Here is a 20710-nt window from a genome sequence, read left to right as displayed (position 1 = left end):
GGGGGCCCTGTTCTAAGGAGACCCTACTCTGAGGGGGATCCTGTTCTGAGGGGACCCTTTTCTGAGGGCACGCTGTTCTGACGGGCCTCAGCTTCGAGAAGATGGTTTTGCTCCCATTAACAGCATTCATGTAGGCAGTAGTCACCATGCAGCCTACCTTTAACTGGCGCATGTTCCTGAGCAGGATGTCCCCGATTCGTTGATGACTGCCTTTTGTGTGGGCTTTGGAGGGCCCTTCCCTGAGTAAAAAGAAACAAAGTCATCCTAAACATGGTGAAAGCTTGCAGAAGGCACTGTAATCTGACGCAGGGTGACAGCTGCCCTGGTTCCAGCTGGAGGAAGGTGGTGAAGCTCTGAGGTGGAAGAGGCCGCAGGGGCAGGGCCTGCCCTGGATGGAAGCTGCTATTATGTGTCTGGCCATTCTCTAAAACAGACAGTAACCAGGCAAAAAGGGATCTTCCATTTTTAACTTGCTCCTTGCACTCTCTTTTCTGGAAGAGGGTGAATAAAGGGTATTATTACATCTGTACCTCTCCCCACAGGCTCCTAAAAATATGCTCCAGTGAAAAAATGGCTCTTCTGAATTAGTTTCTGAAGCTGGGAAGTTCCTAAGAGCGGTGATGATGAGTTGGTGCGGGAGTCTACCGTGTGGGGGCTGAAGGGGTGTTACCAGAGTGCCAGCCTCTGCTCCACCTCGCGCAGGAAGCCTCTGTGGAACTCATAGATGGGATCGATGTTGGAGAAGAGCAGTGTCATCAGAGTCGCAGGCATGGCGTCCTCCTTCACCACTGCGCTGCGGAACCACTGTGGGAAGAGTGTGGTGTGATGGGAGGTGTGGCTCTTGTTGGGGACTGAGAAACTGTGCCCCTGAGGGCCTGTAGCCATAGGTCACCCAGCGATGACCCTCCAGTCACCGCCTACAAAGAGGGTTCAGATCAGCACTACAGCCATCCTCTTTGTTGACCATCCAGTTTTCAAATATAATGAAACTATCCTACATCAAAAGTTTCAAATGGACACTTTGCAGCTTTATAGCTTCACAAAAACTTGGACCCAATGTTCTGACCTGACTTAGAATAGTTTTAAAGCAGATATATTTAACAAAATATATACAAGCAAGTCTCATGATTATCAAGAGATATTTCTTGGCTGGGCGGTGGCTCATACCTGTAATCCCAGCACTTTGGGAGGCTGACCAAGGTGGGCAGGTCACTTGAGGTCAGGAGTTTGGGACCAGCCTGGCCAACATGGTGAAACCCCACCTCTACTAAAAATACAAAAATTAGCTGGGTGTGGTGGTGGGCGCCTGTAATCCTAGCTACTAGGGAGGCTGAGGCAGAAGAATCACTTGAACCCAGGAGGCGGAGGTTGCAGTGAGCTGAGATCATGCCACCGCACTCCAGCCTGGGTGACAGAGTGAGGCTCCATCTCAAAAAAAAAAAAGAAAAAAAAAGAGATATTTCTCTGTGTTCAGATGAGAGATTTATTTAAAAAAAAAATCAAAGTAATCAAGGATTTTCGTACCACGGTAATAACTTCTAAATCCTTGAGGTATGTTCGTTCTGTAGCGAGAATCTCCTTGACTATGAAGTAGGCCTCGTCTGCAGGCACGCGCTGAAAGAAGCAGAGAGCTGTAAGTGTGCGTCCCTGGGACATGGCACCCTCCCACGCTCAGGGAGCCTGAAGTTGGTAATGTTTGCTTTCTTCTGCTCAAGGTAACATCGTCATGGGGTTTTCATCTTCAACTTCTGAAGAGATTTATCCCTGAGTAAAAACATAATCCTGTTATTCTTTTGGAGAAAAGAATTGCTGTTCAAATATCACCATATGTAAACAGGGTTGAAGTTTATTATTGGTTTTGTGATAAAATCATTTTTTATATATCACTGCCAGTGGCATAGCTGGTTAGCAGACACAGGTCCATGAGTGTGTGTGTGCTTATAAATTATTAAACCTAACCCATACAAAAGTCATTAAAATGAGCAAACAGTGCGCATTCTAAGTGTACCTGCATCAGAGCGCCAGACTTGCTGGTGCACTTCCTGATGCAGACGTGGACCATACCCCGGGCCCAGTTTTCCGTGCCCTGCTAGAGACAGCCCAGCCCTGAGCAATCCTATAGCTGGCAGGGCTATCTCTGCCCAAGGTGCTGGTGCCAAGCAGGCAAGCTGGCCATAGGGGACCCTCTACACCTCACCCAACACAGTGTTCCTGGCAAAGCACATGCCTCATGACGGCCTCGGCAGGCATTGGGTCCTGTCCCTGCAGGGCCTCTCCCCACCCTGAACCCTCCAAGAGCCACCCTCTGTTGAGGTAAAACTTAACAGCCTCTTCACCGTCCTCTCCCTGCCCAGAAACCACGATCCTGCTCTGCCCTGGCAGCTCGCCTGCCCCACCTCCAGACTGTGGCCAGCTTCAGGGTAGGTGGGCCGTGCATATATCCATGGAGCAGGTGTCAGCTCCGAATAGGCGCCTGGACACTGCCCCCTGCCCCTGTGAGGGTGTCCTACCAGGAGAAGACAGGCAAGAAGCACAGAGGGCTGTACAAGGCATAACGCAGAGCAGAGGAGGGGCTGGAGGCTGGGGGGCACAGCAGGCCGCAGCCTCACTCAGAGCGGACAGGGCGGCCTGTGGGACAGGTCAGAGGTCAAGGGGCTGGAGCAATGTGGGGAGGTCAGAGGGAATAGACAGGCTACTGGTGGGGAAGCAGGCCACGTGGGCCTTCTGGACCCTTTGGGGTCTACCTGACGCAGGGTTGTCTACCCTCGTGGATGAGAGGACAACAGAGGCACATTTATCCTGTGAGTCCTGAGCCCATGGATATAGCCAGCTGTGAAGGGACGGCACCCTACAGTCCACTGAGATGCTACTGCCTAGAGCCCTCGAGTGCCCAGGTGCTGTGCCTCCCCCGCCAGAGTCCTGCACACGTCCACTGCCATTCTCTCAGCTCCTCCCCATGGCTGGCAGCCTGCCTGGCTCCCACAGCCCTGCCACCATGTGGCTCTGCCACCAGCTCAGCCCCCACCTCTTGGTGCACTGGCCTCCTCCCCACAGAGAAGCTGAACCACCTTTCCAGCCTTTAGGCTTTTTCAATTTTTTCTTTTTGAGCTTCATGATATTAAAAATGACTTTTATCTTTCAAATGAAAGGTTGAGCCCATCTTTCAAATCCAAATTCAGTAAAATCTCTTTACAAAGTCTTTTCTTGGCTGGATGTGGTGGCTCATGACTCTAATTCCAGCACTTTGGGAGGCTGATATGGGAGGATCACTTGAGGCCAGGAGTTTGAGACCAGCCTGGGCAACATAGTGAGACCCTGTCTCTTAAAAAAAAAAAAAGTTAGCCAAGCATGTGGTCACACCTGTAATCCCAGCTACCGGGAGCCTGAGTTGGGAGGATCACTTGGGCACAGAAGTCCAAGGCTGCAGTGAGCTGTGGCTGCACCACTGCACTCCAGCCTGAGCAACAGAGACAGATCCCGTCTCTAAAAAAAGAAGTCATTTCTCCACCTGAGCTTGATATGCCCAGTGAATTCCCTGGGGGCAGAGCTGGTCCCGTCCCCAGAGGCCCATGTTTATGGTCTGGGAGGCCCCAGCCTTCCCCACACAGCTGAGGGACAGGGATGTTACATGTTAATGCCCCACAAACTGTTGGCCTTGGGCCCTGGGGGAGAGTCTGGTAGAGGGAGGACAACTTCCTAGCCACAGTCACCGTGGCATGGAGTCCAAAGGCAATGTCCTAACTCTGAATGTTGTTCTATAGAAAGAAACAGGATGCTCGTGTCCTGGAGCAGCTCCACTCCTCCAGGGGCGAGGCACATAGAGACACATACGCCATCAGAGAGCCACAGCAGTCGCTGATGAGACTTCTCATCACAGGTGCCACCAGTGGGTCACAGGGGAGTCAGGGGAGCAGAGCGACCAAGAGAAGGGCCTTCTGTCCCGCCCCCGCCCCGCCCCGCCCCGCCCCGCCCAATCATCCCAAGGAATACCGTGAGAAGACTCTCAGGGACAGAAAATACAGCAGCTGCCACTCTGCCCCCCCCCCACCTCTAGATCAATGTCAAACCTGACCCCCAGCAAGCTGGGCTGCAGGCCAGGGATGAGACGGCGGCCAGGGATAGCCCCAGAGGAGCATGCAATTCCTGTGAGCTTCGCCACCTGTCCCCATATGAAGGGTCTATGTGCCCATGCAGAGCGTGGAAGAGGCTTCTGCCACCTTTGGCTTTCCTACCTTTCGACTGTGGCCGATCCTCACAAATCTCTATTAAAAAGGGGACAAACAGTGCATCAAGTGGGAGACACTGGGGAGGAGGGCACAAGCTGGCGAGGGTGGGCTGGAGGGTGGGCAGCTCTTCGCCCCTCCCCGCACAGCCCAGCAACTGGGTGCAAGTGCAAAAGCTTGACGGGTGGCCTCAATGGCAGCACGTGCTTCTCAGACCCCTGTCACCTTGGCTCCCCAGGAGAGTGGTCTGCCAGGCCTCGCCAGCACAACCGTCAGTGAATGTGGGGCTGGGGTCTCCCCAGAACCTGTTGCAGTCTGGCTGGGCACACTGGTTCATGAGGTCAGCACAGAGGGGTACTCTGGCGGGAACCTACCTCTGGGTCAAACCAGCAGCCCCTGCATAGTGATGAAGGGGCCATCCTTGCCATCTCAGAGCCCACCTGTGCTGGGCAACAGCCTTGCTATCTCAACTCACACACACAGAGTTGAAGCAGAGCCCAGAGCCCTCCCTCCAGAGCCCAGGTGTTGAGGAGAGGCAACAGGAGACACCACGTCAGGGCTGAGGGTGCCCACACGCAGGGGCTGGGCCCAAGGGCTGCCGAATCTTTCTCTGCAGTGACCCAGCCACCAACTCCTCAAGGGCATGGCTCTGTGAGGACCCTGAGGTGCTCCCATCCCAGAGGGCCTTGCCATGCTGCTGGCCCCATGCCACGTCATGACTAACAGGCTTCTCCCAGGGCCACTTGCCACCAGCCCAATTATCCTCAGATGTGACAAGCTGTCATCCTATAGAACCATCTAAAGAATCAACTGATTTTTGTAATACAAAAAGTTACAAATTAAAATTTAGTCTTAATAACAGACTGCTTGGTAGCCATTTTTTTTTTTTTGTACCAAAGAAACAGTGAACTAAAGAGATTGTCATTAGGTTTCCAAAATAAAATAAAAAGACATCTTTTTTGGAAACAGTCTTGCTGCCAGGGCCCAGAACCAGCCCTCACCTGCAGGCCTCATGCAGCAGTATGTTTAATATCCTTTGCTGCCTCCAGACCAGGGGGCTCCTTCCACTCCAGTGGGATCCAGGGGGACCCTCAGGGCACCAGGAAGGAGGAGCCTGCCCTGCCTGTGCCATCCTACCTGCTGAGAGTCCCAGCATCCCACGGGTAGCCCTGGCATCTGGAAGGCAGGCCTTGGACAGAATATCCTCTGGCCAATTCGGGCCAAAGCAGGAGTGCTGAGGTGTCACAATGACATACCTCCCCCTGTACCGGCACTGACTCCCTCCCTCCTAGAGGCCCCATGGCCTCTTCCCATCCAGCTGCCACTCAGGGACCCCGTGTCTCCCTTCTCTGTGGACTCCAGGCCCAAGATAGTCTGCAAACTCCCTGGACCCTGAGTCTTTTCTTTTAGGGTCCATCTGCAAAACCGTAGCTGTAGGCAGACTCCACTGGGCTAGGAGAGTGGAGGCCACCCTGAGGCCACAGCATCCCTGCCCCTGGTTGCCCCGTGCCTGCCAGCAGTGAGCTTCTCTGCTCAGTCACTTTCTCCCTACGGACTCTCAGTTTGTGCCCTTATTCCTATCATCTCTGATAAAAAGAGACCCATAGGGGACACTGCCTCAACTTTGTCATAAAGCCTCACCCCTGTCTGTGGCCCATGTACCCCTCCCCGTGCCACAAGAGCAGAGAACCGTCCCCTCGCCACAGGTGGGCTCCTCCACTGTCTCCAACATCTACACTGGGTCTCCCGCCCAAGAGCCTCTCCGGAACCCAAAGGGGTCCCTAGTGGACCCTCCCTTAGCACCCAGCTCTTTCCTCCCAGTTACTCAATTGTGAAAGTAGAAGCTTGACCGAGCAAGGAGAGAAGAAAGGAGCAAAGGAGGGAGGAAGGGAGGGAGAAATGAGGAAGGTGGGAAGGAAGGAAGGAAGAGTGGGGGAGGCTGGAAGATCCAGCCTGACACATGGAGCCTGTGGGTTCCAGGGACCGTTTCCTAAATGAATAAGGAAACTTGTTTTTGTACGAAGGAACCTGGAGTCCCAGAGATAAGAGGAAAGTCTCAGGAAGGTTTTGCTAGGGAAGGCGGCCCAGTACCTCCTCTCTGCTCAGGAGGCTGGTAAGGCGGCTGTGAGTGCAGAGCCCTTCCCTGCCCCGCCCCAGGGTCCCCACCAGCTCCACCCGAAGGAACAGTGAAAACAGGCCCACCCTGCAACCCTCTGCTAGCTTCTCAGCCTCGAGGGGCCCACCTTGTGTCTGGGCTCCTCGTAGTCCATCCCGGCTCCGCCAGCATCACTGAGGACAGGGCTCAGGAGTGGGGATGAGCCCTGTTCAGCTGGGCCCAAAGGCACCTGAAATGCAGGGCTCAGACTCAGGGGGCTCTTCCGGCTGGAGGGAGAAGGCTGAGGACTCTTCGTGGAAAGGCCTGGAAATGAACGGGGTAGGGGATGGAGCGAGAAATGAGAAAGGGCTGTGAGGCTGGCTTAGAGCCGCTACTACACTCCTGACCATTCAACTGCCAGCCTCACACAGTGCCAGGCGCTTCCTGTAAAACGTGTATGTACAGCCTCTATCACACACAATTCTAAACATGCCATAAAATGAAAATGAGGGTTGATGGTTCATCTACCCAATTTCAGAGAGCAATCCACAGACAGTGTGGATCCTCCCAGGACTCTAGGGGGGCCTGGATACCATCCTTGTGTTTCTAGGGGCTTCTTTTGGGCTCTGCAGAATATGTCACTATGATAAAATTAAGCACCACAAAGTGTGTAAAGCAAAAGGCACCACCAGGACGGGGGAACACTTTCTATGTGCATTGCTAGAGGTTAGAGACTTAAGATGTCAAACCAGGGCTAACATCTGAAAAGACAATGTCTATTTTAAGGCCAAACTTATTATTCATTAAAAAATGGATCATATAAAACTGCTCAACTCATGATACTGTTTTCCAGTTCCTTGAGTTTTTCATTAATGGGGATTTTATTTTGGTTTTCTAAAACACAGTAATAATTTTCCCCTTCTTAAAACCATGTTTGTTTTCAAATAAATAGGTGCCAAATTTGCAGCCCAATTCTAAAGATGATGAAGTATATTTCATTGTGTATTTTATAATAAAAAAATCCTTTTCTATTTAAAAAATTCTCAAAGGTTAATTTCTAATGTTTTTCTGTGGGAAACCAGTAACTATTAAGTGCCAAATTTTAAAGATAACTTTACCTGGCTAACACGGTGAAACTCCGTCTCTACTAAAAATACAAAAAATTAGCCGGGCATGGTGGCAGGCGCTTGTAGTCCCAGCTACTCGGGAGGCTGAGGCAGGAGAATGGCATGAACCCAGGAGGCGGAGCTTGCAGTGAGCCAAGATTGCACCACTGCACTCCAGCCTGGACAACAGAGCAAGACTCCGTCTCAAAAAAAAAAAAAAAAAAAAGAAAGAAAGAAAACTTTAGAGTTTTAGAGAAGGAATTTAACTGCTGTTTAAAAACCACCAAAGGCCAGGCATGGTGGCTCATACCTGTAATCCCAGCACTTTGGGAGGCCGAGGCGGGTGGACCACCTGACGTCAGGAGTTAGAGACCAGCCTGGCCAACATGGTGAAACTCCATCCCTACTAAAAATACAAAAAATTAGCCGGGCATGGCGGCGGGTGCCTGTAATCCCAGATACTTGGGAGGCTGAGGCAGGAGAATCGCTTGAACCTGGGAGGCAGAGGTTGCAGTGAGCTGAGGTTATACCATTGCCCTCCAGCCTGGGCAACAAGAGTGAGACTCCGTCTCAAAACAAACAAAACTATCAAAGATGTAAATTTATGTTTCCAAGTGTACAGTGTTTGAACACTGAAACTATCACGATTTCTAACGATGATTACTGAGTCAGCTTACCAAATGTTGCAACAGAAGTAACTCAATTTGAATCCCTGGTCGCATAAATGCCACACCATGGTGACTCCTTACTCCACCCACAACTGGTTTTAAAGCAAGATTCTCTCACACTATTGTTGGCACCTTCAGATGCGGTTGCTTACAGTGACCAGTTTATAGAACCCAAACCTGGTTCACTTAACCTAAAACATGTAAGTGTACAGGCAGATTAGTATAGAGCAGCTTCTTGAGAGCAGCTGACATCATGATTCCCTGTTTGCTGGGTTGGCATAAGCAACTCAACAGGTTAACCCTCCAGTGGGACATGGGAGATGGAGGGGAAGAAGTCCTTATTTTCACATTGACAAATCAGGAGCCCTGGAAAGATCTTGCCTGCTGCTAGGAATTCTAGTTATTAGGATTCTTAAGATGAAATATCAGTGCTCATGATAGCAGAGCTTTCCTCTGGAATTTTTCACAAGATACATTGAAAACACAAGGAAACATTCATTGCTATAGAAAACCTAGGTAACATCACTATAGGAAATTATTAACAACAAATTTATTAGAATTTGCTTTTATTACACATTCAGTTAAAGTACACTAAGCAACCTTAAAACAGCATGAAATTCCTACTTCCGCCTTGCCTCACATACTGGGCCACGTTTGGTCTTTGTCACTTCTGAAGGGCTCAAAGTGGAACTGTGGCTTTGTGCTAGCCCCTGAAGCGTGGATTACTTCTTATGTTGAAAACAGGCATGTTTCCGAAGATGCGCTGTTTGGGGTTTGTGTTCCAGAATCTTCTTTGTCCTAATATGCCAGAATTTCACAAGGAGATATTTTATGTGATGAAAATTCAGAAAAAGTCTAGAAGCTACTAGTATCTATTTATTCTTCATAACTGTATTGTTCAGGGTGTAGCAGGAAGATGTTTTCCACTCATTGCTTCTGGAAGTTAGAGTCGGCCTTCACTATTCTGCCCTTGTGTCCTTCCAGGGGTCCTCACAGCACCTCACTCAGAGAAGTACAGTCCAACAGCAAGTTACTAGTTGACAGTTTACCAAAAAGTTGCTGCAAAATCTGCCTTTAAGTTGCAGGAGGTGAAACTTGAGGAAATGGCATAATCACGAGACCCATCATAACGTGTGCTGCTATGACGCTGCTGGGGTTGCAAACAGGCCATGGCCAGGGTGGGGTAATAGGGCTGTAAATTAGAAAGGGCCACTCCTGGCCGGGTGCAGTGGCTCACGGCTATAATCCCAGCACTTTGGGAGGCCGAGGTGGGTGGATCACGAGGTCAGGAGTTCGAGACCAGCTTGGCCAAGATGGTGAAACCCTGTCTCTACTAAAAATACAAAAATTAGCCAGGTGTGGTGGCATGTGCCCATAATACCACCTACTCAGGAGGCTGAGGCAGGAGAATCGCTTGAACCCGGGAGGTGGAGGTTGCAGTGAGCCGCGATTGCACCACTGCACTCCAGCCTGGGCAACAGAGGAAGGCCCCATCTCAAAAAAACAAACAAACAAAAAAAAACAGTAAGTGCCACTCCCAGTAAACAACCCCTCATAAAGGAAGGACACTCCCCTTTAGGATACACTGCTCATTTGGAATAAACATTTTTGGTTCTACGGAGGTTAAAAGTCATCATTTGATAATATTATACTTTTTTTTTTTTTTTTTTTTGAGACAGAGTCTCGCTCTTTCACCCAGGCTGGAGTGCAGTGTTGCGATCTCGGCTCACTGCAAGCTCTGCCTCCCAGGTTCACACCATTCTCCTGCCTCAGCCTCCCGAGTAGCTGGGACTACAGGCGCCCACCACCACGCCTGGCTAATTTTTTGTATTTTTAGTAGAGACGGGGTTTCACCGTGTTAGCCAGGATGGTCTCGATCTCCTGACCTTGTGATCTGCCCGCCTTGGCCTCCCAAAGTGCTGGGATTACAGGCATGAGCCACCGCGCCCAGCCATAAATACATTTTTTGAGACAAAGTCTCTGTCGCCCAGGTTGGAGTGCAGTAGCACCATCTTGGCTCACTTCAACCTCTGCTTCCTGGGTTCATGCCATTCTTGTACCTCAGCCTCCTGAGTAGCTGGGACTAGAGATGCACGCCACCATGCCTGGCTAATTTTTGTATTTTTAGTACAGACACGGTTTCACCATGTTGGCCAGGTTGGTCTCAAACTCCTGACCTCAAGTGATCCGCCCGCCTTGGCCTCCCAGAGTGCTGGGATTACAGGTGTGAGCCACCGCTCCAGCCCTATTATAAATACTTTCTATTTAACAAAAAATGGTCAACTCACAATTTAGTGGATACATTAAAAAGTACCACAAATTACCATTAAACATTTTTCTTTTTTTTTTTGAGACCGAGTCTCTCACTCTGTCGCCCAGGCTGGAGTGCAGTGGCATGATCTCAGCTCATTGCAATCTCCGCCTCCTGGGTTCAAGCGATTCTCGTGCCTCAGCCTCCCGAGTAGCTGGGACTACAGGTGCCCGCCACCATGCCCAGCTAATTTTTGTATTTTTAGTAGAGATGTGGTTTCACCATGTTGGCCAGGCTGGTCTCGAACTCATGACTTCAGATGCTCCACTTGCCTTGGCCTCCCAAAGTGCTGGGATTACAGATGTGAGCCACTGTGTAATTTTCTTTTTTTTTTTAATGGATGGGATCTTATGAAGTCCAATCTGAACTTGAACTCCTGGCCTCAAACAGTCCTCTTGCCTTAGCCTTCTGTGTAGCTAGGACTACAGGCATGCACCACTGTGCCTAATTTAAACATTTCTTTAAATGTTAGCTATAGCAAACCTTATAAATCAAGCCTACTTCAAATTACACAAACATAGATCCTACATGAAAGTCAATAAATCTGTGGGGAGACTTTTTTTTTTTTTTTAAACAAGCAACTGGCGATGAATATGTAACTTTATTTATACACGAAGTTGTTGGACTGTGTCCTCATGCCTGATTTTGTATGGGCTGTTGTATTTATCCCTGGGGAACAGGTTTAGCTGAAGTCACCAACACAGATGTACTCCACAGTGAGAAAACAAGTGTGGGACCATGGCTCTGAAGAGTGCTTTCCACAGTGACATACGACAGGATAAAGTTAGTGCCTTTTAGGCTCTGCAATTTTGAATTCTGTGGATATCATAAAAGGACACTTGGCCATAGTGCTCCTCTGTCTTAGAAAATCTTTTTGACACTGATAATGCATATCAGAATGCATGGTTAAAAGCAGATGTTGGCCGGGCTTACGCCTGTAATCCCAGCACTTTGGGAAGCTCAAGCAGGTGGATCACATGAGGTCAGAAGTTCGAGAGAAGCCTGGCCAGCATGGTGAAACCCCATCTCTACTAAAAATACAAAAATTTGCCGGGTGTGGTGGTGCATGCCTGTAATTCTAGCTACTCGGGAGGCTGAGGTAGGAGAATCGCTTGAACCCGGGAGGTGGAGGGTGCAGTGAGCCAAGATCGTACCACTGCACTCCAGCCTGGGGAACAGAGTGAGACTGTGTCTCAAAAAAAGAAAAAAAAAAGGCAGAGAAGTTTTAAAATGCTAAATATCAAGTTTTAGGTGCCACAGAATATGTTTAGCTTTACTTGACTTGGTAAATAATTAATCTTAGGTATCTGTAAAAAATAAACTCTAAATCCAAGGTCATCTACTGAAAAACAGCCAGTAAGAATCAGTCTTGCTCTGAGTTTCGAGAGTCCCTTTTATAAAATTCATATCATACACAACTCATAGGAGGACACACCAACCACACACAAAGATGAGGCCCAGCTATCTCACTATATCCTCAAGGACTGATTTCTTTACCCATAGACAAGACTTCAATTGCCAACATTAAAAGACTTGAAATGGAGAGATACAAACAGTAGTTATGTTTTACTGAGCTCTGCACTTTTGCTGGGATGGATCACAAACTGTCCACTGGCTGTTCGCCAATGGGCTTCATTGCATAGACTGCACTTTGGGAAAAGAATAACATCTGAAATACTCTCAAAGCGGCAAATTGGCCAGGCGCGGTGGCTCATGCCTGTAATCTCAGCACTTTGGAAGGTCGAAGTGGGTGGATTACTTGAGCCCAGGAATTTGAGACCAGCCTTGGCAACACAGTGAAACCCTGTCTCTACAAAAACAAAAAAATTAATAAAATTATCAAAAATTTAGCCAGGTGTGGTGGTGTGCTTGCCTGTAGTCCCAGCTACTCAAGAGGTGGAGGTGGAAGAAATGCCTGAGCCTGGGAAGTCAAGGCTGCAGTAAGCCGTGATCAGGCCACCACACTCCAGCAAATAACAAGATTTGATCATCTTCAAAATATATATATTTATTTATTTTTCTTTAGACAGTCTTGCTCTGTTGCCCAGGCTGGAGTGCAGTGGCGCAATCTCAGCTCACTACAACCTCCGCTTCCTGGATTCAAACGATTCTCAGGCCTTAGCCTCCCAAGTAGCGGGGATTACAGGCATTTGCCACTGTGCCTGGCTAATTGTTTTGTATTTTTAGTAGAGACAGTTTTTGCCATGTTGGTCTCAAACTCCTAGCCTCAAGTGATTGGCCCACATCAGCCTCCCGAATTGCTGGGATTACAGGTGTGAGCCGCCATGCCCAGCCTTTTTTGAGACTGAGTCTCGATTTGTCTCCAAGGCTGGAGTGCAATTGCAGTGGCTCAATCTCAGCTCACTGCAGCCTCTACCTCCTGGGTTCAAGCAATTCTCCTGCCTCAGCCTCCTGAGTAGCTGGGATTACAGGCACACACCACCATACCCAGCTAATTTTCATATTTTTAGTAGAGACGGGGTTTCACCATGTTGGCCAGGCTGGTCTTGAACTCCTGACCTAGTGATCCGCCCACCTCAGCCTCCCAAAGTGCTGGGACTACAGGCGTGAGCTACCGCGCCTGGCCTTTTTTGTTTTGTTTTGTTTTTTTGGTTGAGACAGGGTCTTGCACTGTTGCCCAGGCTGGAGTGGAGTGGCACAATCATGGCTCATTGCAGCTTTGCCTTGACCTCCAGGCTCGATCCTCCCACCTCAGCCTTCCGAGAAGCTGGAATCACAGGCACATGTCACTGTGCCCAGCTATGTTTTAGTTTTTTGTAGAGATGGGGTCTTGCTATGTTGCTCAGGCTGGTCTTGAACTCCTCACTCCCTCCCTGGGCTAAAATGATCCTCCCACCTTGGCTTCCCAAAGTGCTCTGATTCTTGGCCAAAAGACATAAAATTTAAAACTGTTATTTCAGACTGTCGGCAGCGGGCATCTCTGACAGATGATTTTCTTTTTTTTTTTTTTTTTTTTGAGATGGAGTCTTGCACTGTCACCCAGGCTGGAGTGCAATGGAATGATCTCAGCTCACTCCAACCTCTGCCTCCCGGGTTCAAGTGATTCTCGCCTCAGCCTCCTGAATAGCTGGGATTACAGGCACCCGCCACCATGCCTAGCTAATTTTTTTTTGTGTGTGTATTTTTAGTACAGACGGGGTTTCACTGTGTTGGCCAGGCTAGTCTCGAACTCCTGACCTTGTGATCCATCCTCCTTCGCCTCCCAAAGTGCTGGGATTACAGGCAGGAGCCACTGCGCCCGGTCTGGCAGGTGATTTTCTTTGTGGCAGTCTCTTTACTTCCAGAATTTTCTCAATATTCATCATATGATTTCTGAAATGCCATTTAAAAATCACAATGTTAATTAAACTTTTGTGCTTACCTTCACTTTTTCCTTCAAGACACTGTTTTTGTTCATCTAACTAGATGATGAAAGAGAAATATCCCATTTAGAGAAAAAGGTAAAGTTATTTTTATTTCATACTTTTAAATTCTCCTCTTTAAAACTCTAACAAATGATTCTTGAAAATATTTGCCTATTAGTGGAGGAAGAATCAGCTCCTGCTTGGCAAAATTCAAAGTCAAGTTGAAGGTTAACTTCAGAGGAGGTACAGGAAACTGAGGCTCAATGAATGAATTGTTACGCTTATTTTTTTTGTCTTTTTTTTTTTTTTCCTTTTTCTGGAGAACGGGGTCTCGCTATACTGCCCAGGCAGGTCTCGAAGTCCTGGGCTCAAGCTATCCTCCCGCCTCTTGCCTCCCTGAGAGCTGGGATTACAGGCGTGAGCCACCGCGCCCGGCCAAATGAATTGTTAATTCCAGGAGAAAAGGAAAATGTGGAACTGTCCAAGGGATCCAAGTAAATGTGAACCTGATGAGTTAGCTGAAAATTATTTCTGGCTTCTCTACTTGAAGAGGACGTCATGAGTGGCTCTTACACAAAATCTGGCTCAAAGAATACAAGTGGGAGATAGAAAAATGGTTAATGGCAAGGGGTCCAGGTATTGGTTCATCTCTTACTGTGCATTCAGTTCACCTCCCTACCCGGCATCACTGCCCACAGGACAGGACGTGAAGATGTGATGCATGGCACAGCTTTCCAAAGGGCCATTTGGGGTTTTAACGAGCCGACACACGAAGCCATGGGCCACGGCTTGGTAGGCAGCACACGGTGGAGCCACCACTGCTGCTCTCCCATGGTTCAGACAACTGTATCAACACACGAAGTGCTCCCAATAATCTTTGTTTCTTTCCTGTTTTGCACTAAATAAACGAGACCTTTTCCTTCCTAAGAAAAACAGGTGTTCTAACCTATAACAGCAAGTTGTGCTTTGGGCCATTTGTCCAGATCTGCTATCTGCCAGGTGTACAGTCTCCTCTTGAATAAGTGAAGGTGCTCCACAGCCTCTATGTTTTTGTTCTAATACATTGTGTCCAAAACTTTGAGAAGCATGCTCTGACTTATGAATCTTTCTATTGGAACAATGGAGGCAAGGTCCCGAAAACAAACTACTAAAGTAAACTAAATAAAGGGTGGTAGTTATTAGGATTAGGAAAGAAATATAATCTGAACTGACATATTTGAAGAACATAAAGGCCACATGGCTTTTACCATCTAAATCAGTCAACTTATAGACCTAATACAGAAATGCTTTCGAGCAGTTTCTTGAAATCAGGATTTATGCACCCAGGTGCCTCCCACTTCATCCTTAGGCAGCGGATGCTGGGCAGGGGTGGCCCCAGGACCAGGAGGGTGATGGTCAGGGAGCAGGGCTGGCATGATGTAGGGGGGGGTAAGTGAGGCCCCTGGGACTCATTCCCCTCTCCTCTAAGTGGAAAGTAACTAACTACCCATCCATGGGCTCTGAGGAGACCCATGAGTTTGTTCTGACAAGTGCCTTTCTAGAACATGCTGCTGCCACAGCCCCTCTGCTCTGGTGTGGCAGGTACAATTGCTGAGCTCCAGGAAGGGCTTACTGCCAGGTGCCTCCCACCCTGGCCTCAGGTGCTCACTGAGCACCCTGCCCACTGGGCAGCAGGTGCTTTAGAGCCCCGGGGAGGCACCACCACCTTCCCAGAGGCGCCTGACATCAGTGGCTGCAGCTCTGTGCTGCTCCAAGGTCCGAAAAGGGCAAGGTGAGGAGCCTATCCTCAAAGGGCTCAAAAGCAGGAGGCAGTGTCCAAAGCCCCACCCCCACCCCCTCAGGAGTGTGTGGGGCTAGAGAGGCATGGACACTCCACGGAGGCAGCAGAAACTCGTGTTGGCCGAATGGGAAACTCAAGCTCAGAGTGGAATAAAGCCTTGCCCAGAACCTGCAGAGCTGTTGCACTCTGGGGCAGGGGTCTCTTGTTCACGTCCTCCCCTGTAATTTACAGGGTGGTTTTGGCTGACTGTGGAAAAAACAGGCAATAATAACCTCATTTTCAGAATTTTAAGCCAACAGTATCTGTTCTGTGCACGGTAAAAGCGCAAGGACACAAGGCCCGCCCCGTGGGGTGTGGTGGGGGCCTGCACGGCACGTCCTCCCCGACACCCAGCTCTGCTGTGCAGGCCACGCAGGCCACACCAGGCGAGAGCAGGAAACACTGACAGAGCTAAGACCAAGAAGAAGCAAGGCACCTTTCCCCACTGGCCTTCCACAGACATCATCATCCATATTAAAACAAGACAATCTGCACAAGAGTCATGGTGCCTGTTCCCTGTTTGTTGCTCAGAAGCCTATGAAGATGTCAGTGACACTGTTATAAAAAATATACAGCTGCTTCAGGGATTAATATGCAAAATAATCTTTAACTTATATAAATCAAAACTAAAAGTAGAGGGAAAGAAAGCTAAAAAGCCCATTTAAAAATTCACAGTAAATATATCCTTATTTTATTGAACACTTAAAAAAATCTAAATTAGTACATATCTGCAAATTTATAAATGGCAATTTCAATGGAAAACAAATTTTATAAGTACCACAAAGCAGATAACAAAAATGTCTCTTTAAAAAATGAACAAATTCAAATGTATAAGGAAATTTCAGCTCAGTTTTTCTTCATTTCCTAGGGGAATGCAATTGTTTTCATGCAAAAGATGGCACTTCCTTGAACTAGGGGACACGTCAGGCATGGACCACCACGTGGAGAGGGAGGCTAACAGCATCTGCCCACATCCCAGCCGCCTGTGACAGAATCTTCCATACACATGGCTCCCAGATGAGCACCAAAGGGAGACCACAGCAGATACGATTCTGTGGACTTGAGAACCAAATCTATACAAATATTTTTAACTCTAAGTCCCCAAGAGAACATTAACATTTTTGTCTATGAAATAATTTTTCCAGCAATGAATTTTTTTGATATTCCACGAGCTGGGAGGGAACAAGCATACCTTGAAGACATATGTATTGGCATCAAATGTCACGTAAACACACAACAGCTGGGAACACACACGCTATGTATGTCACGTGATCACAACCACAGCACATGTGAAGTGCTACAATTACTCCTCAGAGCGGTGGAATGGCAGAGGAGCTTGCATGAAAAATCAGAACATACCCGTACACCAAAGCAATTCAAAAGGACCAAGTCACCCTCAGCAAAATGACATTAATGGGAATGACTTAACCGACAGGTTTAAATTTTTCATACTAAACTCTTTTTTTTTGGTGTGCTATTGTCCATCCCTCAATCATCAGTACTAATTTAAAAATGTGTGTTAACTGGAGCAGAGAATCCTAATCTAATTCCATATTTAGAGAATCTCTTGGTAATATAAAAAAGGCACATATCAATACCTAGTGATTTGAAAAATTACATAGCATACGCTATTACATATTTTTCGTGTAGTCAGTTGTATTAACATATAACTGTGCTACTGTTAGACTTGAAATATTTATACATTGGCCTACATAAAGTACCTGGACTTTTGGAAACTTAAATACAAAAACAGTTTGACAGCTAATAAAAATATTCTACCTAAAGCAGAGTATATAATTAGTGGTGGACTTCATGGGTCCAACAGGCACTGTCTGCTGGTGGCCTCTCATTGACGGGGACTGCTGCAGGATTGCGTCCCCTCTGAGTAGACACACCTGGCTATGACGGTGACCCACGGGTAAGTCCTCCTGGGAGCTACCAGTGCAGCCCCTGATGCGCCCTGCCTGAGACTGCACGCGGAGGATGACAACTGTGCAGCTTTAAGGTTCTGGATGTAACTGAGGAGATCAATAGATTGAGAGAGAACTGTTAACATTTTGCAGGCACTTTCACCTCCACACTCTCAGTGAGCTGTATCCAGACACTTCCAGGAGTGCTGAGTCAAATCTGCATACTTCTTTCAATTTCAGGGTTTATCAGGCCACACCTCTCAGGCTGTGCACTACCCAACACTGGCTTGAAGAAGAGCCACATAGCACAAAGCAGAAACAAAAGCAGAGCCCAATGCTGCTGCAGGGCACTATGGCCTCAGGCTGAATTGCTCCTGGAGTTTTGCTATTTAACCACTGTAAACTGTCTTGTTAAGGTGGAAAAGAGCAACGTCAGTGCCTCATTAACTGTTACAAGTGGAAAGACAGAATCTGTAGAGGGAAATGTCTTCCTTATGGTTCTAAAGCCATGGTGCCCATGCTTGCCTTCCCTTCCGTTTCTAAATCCCCTCTGGGTGGACATTACAACCCACTCAAAAGAGAAAGGGGTAAGAGGGCTGTGAGCAGTAACTCGGAAGAAAGCCTTGATTGATTTTTTTTTTTTTTTTTTGAGACAGGGCCTTGCTCTAGCACCCAGGCTCATGCCTGCAATTCCAGCACTTCAGGAGGCTGAGACAGGAGGACTGCTTGAGCCCAGGAGTTCAAGACCATCCTGGGCAACATGAAGAGAACCTGTCCTACAAAAATTTTTTAAAAATTAGCTGGGTGCAGTGATGTGTGCCTGTAGTCCCAGCTACTCAGGAGGCTGGGGTGGGGGGATGGCTTGAGCCCAGGAGGTTGAGGCTGCAGTGAGATGTGACTGCGCCACCATACTCCAGCCTGGGTGACAGGAGTGAGACCCTGTCTCTAAAACAGTAATATTAAAATACTTTAGCAACAAAATACCCAAGGAAAGAAAAAAGGCACAGCTGGGGCAAGCATGGTCAAGTGTGGGTAACACTGAATTTGAGGTGATGCGGGTTGCTTACATTCCTGCTTTGTATATTTTGAAAACTTCCTAAATAAAAAACTAAAGAATTATCTCTAGAAAGTGAGGTTCCATTAACACAAACCAAAAACAGCAAGATCTATTTTATAGGAGGCCTAGTAGAAGATGCCCGAGAACAAAATTTATTCAGAATCTCGCACATGAGCGAGTGATGAGATACCTCTGCCGGGGTAGGGGCATGATCCCACTCCTTAGGAAGGAACATTCCAGCTTCCACAGCGTTAGCTTCACCAGGGAGCGGCCACCCCTGCCCCACAGCAGTGCTAGCTCAAAACCACCCAAACCCAACCTGCTGTCCAGACGCCAGGGTGGGTTCCCTTAAAAACAAAAAGACAACTTTGTTAGTTCACAGCATCAGCAAGGACCGTCGTCAGGCAACAGTAATGAAGGGGAGAGGAACCATCAGCTACCATATGAATACTAAGGTTTAGGAAAACGTTTTAAATGTAATCTATACTCATTTCTCCCCAGCACACAAATCCAAGGTTTATTTTTGGAGTGACAGTAAGAAAAGAAGAACCTCCCAAACAGTCCTGTCCTGACCTCAGGTTCACTGCTGCGCTTCTGTCTGTTAACAACATTTTCACAGGTATTTGTTAGCCAATGTAGAAAGCTGTGCCCAATGGCCCCTAAAGCATCAAGAAGGCAGGTCTAAATTACCAGGGACAGAATGAGTAACAACTATACAGACTGAAAGTTCTAGCTGCATAAGCAAAATGATGAGACTGCGGTTTAGGTATAACAAAGCTACAAAAATGGGAAACTGCCTGATGTGGTTAGACACAAAACCCCTGCTGGCATCCAGCCAACACTGATGAGAAAAGGAAAACCAGCCCTTGCAAGATGCCCTCAATGGCTCAGACACCTGAGCCACATGGTCCCTGTGCAATCACAGTAAATCCATCCAGGCAAAACATCAGAGATCTTACAATGTGAACAGGAATGAAATGTAAAGTTTCCACAAGACATTCTGGGAAGAGAATTAAACTTTAAATGTGGTATTGCATTACTAGGTAAGATCAGAAAAGAAAAACAACAAAAACCCCAACCCTATCTGTGGACTTGACAAATTGAACAGTGTCATCTAGGGCTGGCCTGAGACCGGCACTTGTGGGTGCTGAGCTGCATGGCAGTGGTTTCCCCATGACGTCCCTGGATGGACCTACCCACTGTGCCACAAACATCAGCCTTGACTTTCATGGTGGTTTAGACTGAGAAGCTCTCCATGTGGTACCCAGCAGGGCCCATGGCACCTGGTATGTGTTTACGGGTACGCTGGATGGGTGGGCAGGGCCACCTTGGCACACCTGCCCTTGGGACCCTTCCCATTGTCCTGGGACAGAATGATGCCCATGGTGTGTCTGGTTCTGCTTTTTTTGCAACCACGTATCTTCTAATTCCCAATTAAGCTGAAGAAAAGAAAACAGCTCAAACTTACATAAGTGCATTTTAAACCAACGCCTCTCCAAGACCACTATCTACACACAGCACTATTTCTGGGTCTCAAGTCAATAATGAGGCAGTGGCCCTTTGCCACCTTTAAAAAAAAAAAAATGACATGGTGCCTTTGGCACTGGGACAGTTCCAGGCACCCCCTCACCCCCAACCCCAGTGCAATGGATGACTGTCCCCCCAGAGTCCCAGTGGGACTCTTTTTCTCCACTTGTCTGTGCAAAAGGGTTGCTGAAGAAAAGGCTAATGTCTACGGGGGCCTTAGGGTCTCAGAGGCCCACGAGTTTGACCACAGCACACAGCAGGCCATGGCCTATGGCCATCTTTCCCAGGGTTAGGGCTGTAGAGGCATACTCAAGGCTTTGTGTAGTGCAGTGGCTGGACAAGTGAGACAAAACCTGTGTCCTAGTTAATTATAGGCAACAGGGCTCATCTTGAAAAGCAGCATCAATAGTGTAATACACATATTCTATTGAAGATCAACATGAACAGAATTGTGTAACATTCAGAATGTATAGCACCAGTTCTTACTTGAATCAAAGCATATGCCAAAAAACATAAACTACAAAGACCAATTTATCAGTCCTCTAGGAGGACTGGCTGGAGTACTCAGGTCTAAGACTGGAGGCATAACTTTTACGTCATTCCAAGTGAAAGGTCAAATTTTTTGACAT

General features: G+C 47.9%; 1 protein-coding gene across 5 annotated transcripts in view; it reads right to left on the bottom strand.

The window, feature by feature from the left end:
• Positions 1–20710, bottom strand: part of FARP2 (FERM, ARH/RhoGEF and pleckstrin domain protein 2) — a 139931-nt gene that overhangs the window by 32191 nt on the left and 87030 nt on the right. For all 5 annotated transcript variants that reach the window (XR_008677573.2, XM_004033463.4, XM_063695435.1 and 2 more), the window contains exons 14-17: positions 6467–6642; positions 1525–1614; positions 671–804; positions 158–239 (exon numbers count right to left, since the gene is read on the bottom strand). Coding sequence is in view for 4 of the 5 variants with exons in the window: in XM_004033463.4 (XP_004033511.2) it covers positions 158–239; positions 671–804; positions 1525–1614; positions 6467–6642 (482 nt within the window). In the remaining variant the exon portion in view is untranslated. The remainder of the gene's footprint in view (positions 1–157; positions 240–670; positions 805–1524; positions 1615–6466; positions 6643–20710) is intronic.

Source organism: Gorilla gorilla, chromosome 11 (genome assembly GCF_029281585.2).
Source record: "Gorilla gorilla gorilla isolate KB3781 chromosome 11, NHGRI_mGorGor1-v2.1_pri, whole genome shotgun sequence".
Lineage (NCBI taxonomy): Eukaryota > Metazoa > Chordata > Mammalia > Primates > Hominidae > Gorilla > Gorilla gorilla.
This window is presented reverse-complemented; position numbering and strand designations above follow the sequence as displayed.